The sequence below is a fragment of the Wyeomyia smithii genome, chromosome 2 (genome assembly GCF_029784165.1).
Source record: "Wyeomyia smithii strain HCP4-BCI-WySm-NY-G18 chromosome 2, ASM2978416v1, whole genome shotgun sequence".
In the NCBI taxonomy this organism is placed as follows: Eukaryota; Metazoa; Arthropoda; class Insecta; order Diptera; family Culicidae; genus Wyeomyia; species Wyeomyia smithii.
This window is the reverse complement of record NC_073695.1, coordinates 199,032,939-199,042,789: the sequence shown is the minus strand read 5'-3', so window position 1 is coordinate 199,042,789 and position 9,851 is coordinate 199,032,939. Positions and strand designations below refer to the sequence as shown.

The window sequence follows — 9,851 nt, the reverse complement described above, 5'->3', positions numbered from 1 at the left end:
CTTACTAACTTATTTTCCTGGTGTTTCATCCCTCAGGATTCCACATGCTGGATACATAACTCGCCGTAGAGTTGTACCAGCTCGTGGTTCATTCTTTGCCTTCATACGCCACGCTCACATATTCCGCCGAAAATGGTCCTAAGTACACGTCGTTCATAATCGGTTAGTACTTGCGAGTGCTTGCGAGAACTACCGATGTTATGAGCGTTATGTATATGGTGCGGTTGGTACGGGGGCGAAGTTTGCCAGACCTCAACGTCTTGTGTCTGAAGTAAGCATGACTTCCAGCTACAATATGTCTGCAGATTTCTCTGCTGCAGTTGCTGTCTGCCGTTACCAATGATCCGAGGTACACAAATTCATCAATCACCTCGAACTCATTTCCGTTGATCACTACGCTACTGCCTGTGTCGCTGTCAAACAGTCCCAAACCGTGGTGTGGCTTTTGCTGTACGTAAGAGTCGTCTCCATTCCACTCGGTCCATGGGTGCAGTTCGCCAGCTCTGCAGTCTGCGTAGGGTCCGCAGGTAGTCTTCCACCTGATCGATCCACCTTGTCCACTGTGCACCTCTCCGTCTTGTCCCTGGCGGACTGGTTTTAAGAAACAACTTTACCGGGCTGTCGTCCGACATCCTTACAACATGCCCCGCCCACCGCAATCCGTTCGCCATCTGCAGTCCACCGAAGATGGTACGTGACACCTTCTGCTCGGAGACCGCAAGGGCGCTTTGGTCCTCCACAAGCATAGTCCATGTCTCATGCCCGTTGAGGACTACCGGTCTGATCAGCGTCTTGTAGATGGTTAACTTGGTACGGCGACGAATTCTACTCGATCGGAGCGTCCTCCGGAGACCAAAGTATGCACGATTTCCTGCCATAATGCGCCGTTGAATTTCTCTGCTGGTATCGTTGTCGGCAGCTACCAGTGAGCCAAGATAAATGAACTCATCGACCACCTCGATTTCATCACCACCAACTTGAACTCGAGGTGGGAGGTTAGCACTGTTTTCTCGTAAACTCCTTCCTTTCATGTATTTCGTCTTCGATGCATTGATGACCAGTCCAATCCGTTCGGCTTCATCCCTTAGTCCGATACGTATCCGCCATCTTCACAAAGGTCCGAGCCACAATGTCGATATCGTCGGCGAAACCAAACTGTTGACTTTTGAAACCGACTTTTGGAATATCGTGCCACTCCTGTTAATCCCCGTTAAACATTATGTTAAACAGTAGGCACGAGAGATCATCACCTTGCCATGGATCTCTCCGGGTTTCGAAGAGGCTCGAGAGTGCCCCCGAAACTCGAACTACACACATCTCTCGATCCATCGTCGCTTTGTCCAACCGCGTCAGTTTGTCCGGAAATCCGTAGTCGTGCATTATTTGCCTTAGCTGGTCCCGATCGATTGTGTCATACGCCGATTTAATATCGACGAACAAATGATGTGTGGGCACGTTATATTCGCGGAATTTCTGCATAACCTGCCGAACTGCGAATATCTGATCTGTAGTGACGCGGGCACCCATGAATCCTGCCTGGTATTGCCCCACGAACTGCTTCGCAAATGGTTTACGCACCGATGACAGAGTATTTGGCAGAGTACCTTGTAGGTGGTGTTCAGTAGAGTGATTGCCCGATAGTTGCAGCACTCCAGCTTGTCGCCCTTTTTATAGAAGGGACACACAATTCCCTCCATCCGCTCCTCCGGTACTAGTCCTTCCTTCCAAACCTTGACAATGACCCAGTGCACGGCTCTAGCCAGTGCTTCTCCACTGTATTTCAATAACTCGCTGGGAAGTTGGTTCACTCCAGCAGCTTTATTGTTTTTCAGCCGGCCCTTCTCCTCGTCCACTTCCAGGAGATCGGGGGCTGGAATCCTGATGTCATCTGCTCGTTCACCAAAATCAGTTGCCATACCGTCCTTGCGCTCTACTGCATCGCCGTTTGCTCGTGGAAGTGCTGCTTCCACCTTTCGATCACCTCACACTCGTCTGTAAGGCGGTTGATGTCCAAGCTCCTGCACATATCGGCTTGCGGCACGAAGCCTTTACGGGAGCTGTTCAGCTTCTTGTAGAACTTCCGAGTGTCGTTAGCTTGGTACAGCTCTTCCATCGCTATGCGATCTCGGTCGTCTTGCTGGCGCTTCTTCCTTCGGAGGACTGAGTTTTGGCTGTTCCGTGCCTGTCGGTATCGTCCCACGTTCTCTCTCGTCAGTGTTGCAGCATTCTCGCCCGTGCTGCATTATTCTCTTCGACTAACCGTTTGCATTCGCCGTCAGACCAGTCATTTCTATGATTCGGGGCCCTTGTACTTAGTAGCGCTACAATAGTGCTACCTATGGCGGATCGGATGCTCCTTCAACTATCTTCAAGGGGAGCTGCGCCAAGCTGCTCTTCCGTGAGTAGCGCTGCCTCCAGCTGCTGCACGTATTCCTGTGCAGCCTCGGCATCTCGCAGTTGCTCAATATCTGGTCACGGCGTTCGACTCCGGCGGGTGTTACACACCGTCGATAGTTTTGAGCGCATGCACACAGCTACTAGGTAATGGTCCGAATCTATATTTGCACTACGGTAGGTGCGAACGTTGATGATGTCGGAGACGCGAACGTTGATTTGCTGTCGATCAGAACGTGGTCGATTTGGTTCTCTATCTGTTGGTCGGGTGATCTCCAGGTGGATTTGTGGATACCTTAGCGGGGGAAGAACGTACTTCGGACTACCGTACCATGGTGCAAAGTTTACGCACCGATGGCCGTTATAACTAGACACGGCATGCAGGCTATCTGGTATGATTACCGGTCTGTACATTGCCTTCCGTCCTACCTTAGCATTCATGTCCCCAATGACGATTTTCACATCCCGTCGCGGGCAGTTATCGTAGTCCTGCTCCAGCTGCGCGAGAACGCTTCCTTCTCGACGTCGGGACTTCCTTCATGTGGGCAATGCATGTTGATGATGCTGTAGTTGAAGAACCGGCCCTTTATCCTCAACTTGCACATCCTTGCGTTGATCTGCCTATGCCCTATAGGGCGCTCCTGCCTATGCGAGCCCTATTGCGCTATTTATTTTCTGCTCAACGTTTCAGCCTGGTATACTGTTCAGTAACCGCCTGGAACGTCCTTCCGATAAGGTCCGAGTCGTCAGCAAAGCAGATAAACTGGCTGGATTTTTTGAAAATCGTGCCCTGCATGTTGAAGGCCACACGTTTCATAACACCTACGGGCGCCAAATTAAACAGAAGGCAGGAAAGACCGTCGCCTTGTCGAAGAAACTTGTGTGTTTCAAACGGGCTTGATAATGCACCCAAAATCATCGCACAGCACTGTACACCATCCATCGTGGTACTGATCAGCCTTGTTAGTTTCACAGGGAAGCCATTTCCATCCACAACTTTTCATTGCTTTACACGGTCGATAGTGTCGTAAGCGGCCCTAAAATCGATGAATAGGTGGCTCGTGGGGACTTGGTATTCACGACACTTTTGGAGGATTTGCCGCAGTGGAAAAATTTGGTCCATTGTCGATTGCCCATCCACAAAACCGGCTTGATATTTTCTTATAAACCGTGTATAATCTCGTGCTAGCGGCGAGAGATGGTGAATGATGAACTGGGAGAGCACTTTGTAGGCTGCGTTGAGAATCGTGATCGCTCGGTAGTTCTCACATTCCAACTTGTCCCCCTACTTGTATATTGGGCATATTACCCCCTCCTTCCACTCCTCCAGTAGCTGTTTTGTATCCAGGGCCTGGCTATCAGCTGATTATTCCGTCACATTTCAGCTCGCGGCACACAGCCTGCGTGGGATGCATTTGGTTTCTCGTAGAATTTACGTGTTTTTTTTGAGAACGATACAGCTGCTTCATTTCCTCACACACCAGCTCTTTCAGACTGCGCTATTTGTATCGGGAAAGATGGGTTTACTGTCTTCATTTCTGTTTGTATCGACTCACGATATGACTGGTCGAAATGTCCTCGCTGCATTCTTGTCGTCTAGAACCGTCTTATACTATTCGTCGAACCAGTTGTTTCGTCGATCTTCTCTACGAATCCAACAGCACCTTCTGCTGCATTTTTCTCTAGAGGGGCTTCGATAAGCTCTCCCTCATCCGGTAACGCTGCCTCAAGACGTACTCAGGCCATGTTTTTGGAGGCGGCGAAGTCGATGAGTCAAAGGCCGTTATCGTTCGTGACCCGGTGTGCACTGAACTTTATATTGACCGGTCTGAATTTCCTCTGCTAGTCAATCTGAGCGCTTAGATCTCGATTTTGGCGTCATGTTGTGGGTAGCGGTCATGTGCACGCTCCAACTGAACGTAAAAGGCGTCCTTATCGTCGTCGATGCTTCCTAGGTGAGGGCTGTGCACGTAAACGATGCTAACGTTGAAGAAACGGCTTCTGATCCCCAACATTCTGGTGACGATAAGCAACCACCTAATCACGCATCCCGTTCCTAGCACACCTTGACCAGCCACACACAATACGTACTGTTATATCTATGGCTTGCGTGTGATCGTGACCAAGGTTGTTAATCGATAATCTATCGTAAAAGTCGATGACGATACCGTCTGTTATCGTTATCGACGATAACGCTAACGTCTTCAGGCATTATCGTCATTGCCGAAAACGATAGCAACTGGACGGTATCGAATCAATAACGTTTGTTTACGAACAATCATTGTTATACCAATATTTGCATCACAAGATATATCATTCAGATGCATTTTAATTGTGATTTGTGATTATGACAATGCCACATACCTTACTATGCATATTCGTGCTACAAAAAGCGCCTCACAAGTTGAAACAATTAAAACTGAGACATTTCTTTTCCTGATGAGAAACCAAACATAAACAAACGAGGAAAAGTTTCTTCCTGTTGCCTAGTGATGCTTCGTCTCCTACCCTCAGAAGTGAAAAAACGCTTCCTCACCCCGTGCCTACTTTTTGATCAAGTTGTTGCAACATTCGCAACCACAGCAGACAAAACTGACATAAGACGTTAGTGAGCTGATAATGTCTGGCGACTATCGTCATCGCCGATAACGTTGATGTTTGAAGACGCTATCGTTATCGTCAATAACGATACCAGATGTTATCGGTATCGGCGATGACGATTGTCGACGATAATTTATCGTATTAACAACCCTGATCGTGACATTCACTCGGTGTTCTCTAATCGAACACGTTTGACGGTAAAGCTCTGTTATGCTAAAGATAGTTTTACGCAGAAAAAGCAGAACGATTTGCAACTCCATGTCCCGAGTTTCCAATCGTAGTTTATATGTCGTTGCATAGGTCCATGAAGTTGATTGCTACTGGCTGCAAATAGGCAAAATGTCCCTCCTGGTTTTGTTTGCGTTAGTACTTAAGGCCTTTTCTGATATCCCTATAGATATATTCATGGAGGCTGGGTGTGAGGCTATACTATGCCCACTACCGCCGGCGGCGGGTTTATTATTGCACATGAGAATTTATATGAGCACCCGTGAGCAAATTGACAACTATTTGTTCACACTTGATTGCGGGAACAAAACATGCACTTTTGTATAAGGTGTATTAGGGTAAGTTCGAGTAAATTAAAAATGAATGTTTGAACCTCATTTGGAAATACAACTATTTTAAAAATGTCAGACGTTCCTGAATGATATATATTCGGACTATGAACTGGAAATGGCAAGGGTAAGATCGGCTGAAGTAAAAAGTTTTTGTTTTAATTTGCCCCCAACTACCTTACATCATTGAAATTCACCCAAAGCTGCGGAAATGTCGTGTTTGAATTCGCAATATGATAGTGCTATTCACACAGTCACGGTCAAGGATCAACGAAATGGGAAATTAAATCAATAAATCGTGTATTGCAACGGCTGCTATTTCCAATCATTTCGGTTATATCTAACTTAAGCTGTGCAATGAGCTTTCCAATTATTGCAATAGTGCTGCATATATTACGCCAATTGTTCACCTAGGTATCTGTTTGTTTGTCGTTAAGCGGGAAGATAGCAACCCAGTGGCCTTTTATAAGCGTGACATTGAATTGAGATCTCATCCCGGTGCGGCTTTCGCATTCTGCTGCAGTTTAACGAACTTTTAGTGTTATGGCATAAAATTGGCGTGTTCTGTGGCTGCAAAGTAGAAATGAAAAAACTTGTTTTTTTTTTCATTTCATCCAGTGCCATCGGCGACACTCTTAGCTATCCACTTGAACGCTTGAAACATAAAGTAAGTAAACATAAACGAGACATTCTCCAATAAGAAGATCATCAGACGACCTGCGATTTGGTACTGGTTGCACTAATGATTGTTTCACCTTGAATGAGATTCAATAAATAGGTCAGTTTGGAAAAAGAATGCTTTAGTTTGATTATTGACCACGAAGGATAACAATGTTGTCGCGTTTTTCATATGCAATAGTTGGATGCTTGGTAGTGGTAACTTATGCTGCACCTCAACTAAACTATCCTGCTGGCACGCGGCTCGATTCACTTCCGGTGAAGAACAACACCGAAACACATGGAACAGCACAAAGTGATTTGATTTCGGGACGAAAGAACGTGAGGAATCAGAATGAAGAGACCTTAGCAGAACTCCAAGCCAAATCAGCGCAGTATTCGTACGATTCTTCGATTAAAGATTCAATCAGTGATCAGACCGTATTTCGACAGGAAACACGCGAAGGACTCGCGCTGAAAGGAATGTACGCCTATAGCGATGGATTCTACAAGCGTGAAGTGCATTATGTCGCCGATGACAAAGGTTATCGGGTGGTGAAAGAAATTTCGATTCCAATTGGTGATGGACCTCAGGTGGACCCTAACGGGAAGGCAGATGTATCGTCATCGCTTTCCGGGTCATACTCTATCACAGCTGATGATATTGCTAGGCCAGTGAAAAAGAATGCGAAAAAAGTGGACAAAATCTAGTTTTAATATGCAGAAAAGTATTTGTATTCTATCGCATCTAACGAGTAATCAACAAATAAAGTATTAAGATCGTACACATTTTTGACGTTTAGTAGTTTTATCCAGCTGACAAGTTTCATAGGAGTTGCACTTCGTGTTTCCACAGTAAGAACCGGCTCCACCAGATTGATCTGTATGATTTATGAGATAAAAAATAACACAACACAAACGTATAAGTATAAGTGTCAACTTACATTTGTTACCCCCTGAGGCACTTTGGGTCAGTTGGTTCGGGCTGACACAGGATTTGAAGTTGCATGTATTTGGACAACACTTTCCGCCGCTAGTACTGCAGTCCAGATCGCTCAAGCACTTTGGGGTACAAGTCTGTACCTTCGATGAAACAGGGCACACGTTAGAAGCTAAAACCAAAAAATCAATTGCTCAGACATTCAAATCAATCTGCTTTCGTCTTAAGTACAACTCACATGCGCCGTCGATTACGACTATAACAGCCAAAATGATGAAACCCAAAAGTAGTAATTTAGCTGAAATATTGAATAATTTTAAACAATGATAACAAAATGAGCCTTCCTAGTACCCATTATAGAAAATGTATTTTTTCACACTGATTATTTACACCGCAAAACTTGACCGGCTGCGATCTGCTGAACAGACTGTTCGGGAATGACGATCAAACGACTTAGTGGAACGAACCTGTTTTGAAGTAAACGAAGCAAAGGAAAATATCCAACAACCTTCGCACAGGTCAGGTAGCTTGAATATTGAACAGGAGGGGCTGAGAAGTCGTCTATCCTACGAGTATCTTTCTGTCGTGTAGAAAATTGATGACATACCTACACAGAATTCTTTATGTCAACAGGGTAATTAATTTAGTAAATCCTCTCAAAACTAATTATGCTAACAATTCTTAATAAATAAGTCAGAACTATTCTAATGCACTTTTTTTTTTTTTAACAGAAGTTTGATAGTTGCTATTATACAAAGAATAAAAATCAACGAAACATAAGATTAGGCTGAATTCTCGGTAGATGGATTGGTATTCTTTACCTCGTACTCTCTCCATGGCACCTCGTTTGTTGCGTCTTGACTAACGCTGCATGAAGTCATATGCTTACATTAAGCAATTAAATATTGGTGCAGAAATTTGCATCAAACAACATGTTTTTTCAAACGGCTTTCGTATGTAGAATCATACAAGTCGTTACCAAGTTCTATATAAAAAATGGTTGTGTTTGCAATATATAAAAATCTGAAAAATCAACGAATCATATCATGTCAACTGTTTCATGTGCGATCCAGAGATTCTCGTTTGCTTAATTCTGAAGGATGATTAGGACGTGAAAGTACGTTTGGACACAGGTTTTGCAAAGTTCCCGAAATTTGATTACCCGGGAAACGGAAAAGAAAAGTTTCATTTTCCGGGAGTTCAAAAATCAAATTTGAAACGTAGTTTCAAAGTATATAAAAAGTAATAAAAAAAACCATTCACATTTTGTCATCAATCAGCTTGAAATACGATTTCAAGAAACAGCATATTCAAGTTTACACAAAAAATGTTGTTTGTTTATCGCCTAGCGCCTAAGTGGCAATTACGTCCTAGAGTTTTACACGGTTTTCTGGTTTTTATGGATCAGCTGAAAAAGTGTAATTTTATGAACAAAAGTGATTTTCAAAAGTTGCATCGTTGTCCTTTGATTTTCAAATGAATAATTAAAAAACTGCTCGAAATGTCTTCAATGACAATTCGCCCATATTCGCTCTGACGGAGTTACGGTGCTGTCACCTTCAATTTGTTTACTCTATGAGTGCAGAGGGTAGGAATTTCTTCAAGGGTGAATGTGATAGCAACCATTTTTGTAATTCTCTCTAAAATTCGCTTACGGACAGTTCAATGTGTGTGAAGGAGATGATTTAATTCCGTCAGGGAGAATACCGTACAGGGTAAACTGTCATTTAGGACATTTCGAGCAGTTTTTCATTTTTCATTTAAAAATCGAAGGACGATGATAAACATTTTTTAAAGATCACCTTTTGCTCAGAAAACGCATCTTTTTCAAATGATACATAAAAATTGGTAAAGCTTTGGAACCCAGTTATTTTGGCTTCATTCTGTCGAAAATTCTCCCGTTCATCAGAAATCCATTTACAGCTCCTCGAATAGTGGAAATAAAGTTTTAAACTGTCTGATTTCTATAAGGTGTTTTGCTAAAGTTGATAATTGGATCCTTAGATTTTACACGGTTTTCTTATTTTCACTTATCAGCTGAAAAAATGTAATTTCCTGAACAAAACGTGATTTTTAAAAAATGTTTATCGTTGTCCTTGTCCAATGTGTTGTCCAATTTTAAATGAAAAATATCAAACTATAACGTACATGAGCGAACTGTCATTTAAGAGATTTATGACATTTCGAGCAGTTTTTATTTTTTTATTTAAAAATCGAAGGACAACCTTTTATTAGAGTGCCTGTAAATATATAGAGTGGCGACACTGTCAAAATTGGAATAAAAATTATCTGTCAGTGTCATTCCAATTGAGCAAACAATTATTAAACACGTGTGGGGAAAAAAGAAAGGATGTTCAGTGTTACCAGCGTTACTTTGGATGACACGGCGCCACTCTAGTTATATATAGGCACTCTACCTTTTATTACCTTTTTAAAGAATTACGTTTTGCACAGAATACATTATTTAAAAACTGGTATAGCTTTAGGATCCAATTGGTTATTTATCGGAAAATAAAATAAACGGAAACCGTTTGATTACGATATCAACGCAGTGTTGCTATTGCTCTCAGTGACATCCCATGCTAACCGTTACCGTGTATATTTTTGTTTTCTGCTGCACACGACTTGAGGGGTCATCCACATACCACGTGGACAGCTTTGGGAGGGGGAGGTTGGGAGGTTGTTGGTTATTGTCCACGGTC

At 43.4% G+C, this 9,851-nt stretch overlaps 2 protein-coding genes across 2 annotated transcripts; one reads left to right on the top strand and one right to left on the bottom strand.

The window, feature by feature from the left end:
• Positions 1-6,342: 6,342 nt before the first annotated feature.
• Positions 6,343-6,998, top strand: LOC129722284 (uncharacterized). The gene has a single exon (XM_055675610.1). It carries the CDS (start codon positions 6,384-6,386, stop codon positions 6,918-6,920), a length of 537 nt encoding a protein of 178 aa, XP_055531585.1. The 5' UTR covers positions 6,343-6,383; the 3' UTR covers positions 6,921-6,998.
• LOC129722285 (uncharacterized) lies at positions 6,918-7,646 on the bottom strand. Its single transcript, XM_055675612.1, has 4 exons — positions 7,501-7,646; positions 7,388-7,447; positions 7,154-7,321; positions 6,918-7,090 (listed from the first exon to the last, which is right to left on the bottom strand). The coding sequence occupies exons 1-4, from the start codon at positions 7,502-7,504 to the stop codon at positions 6,984-6,986; spliced, it is 339 nt and encodes a 112-aa protein (XP_055531587.1). The 5' UTR covers positions 7,505-7,646; the 3' UTR covers positions 6,918-6,983.
• Positions 7,647-9,851: the final 2,205 nt, after the last annotated feature.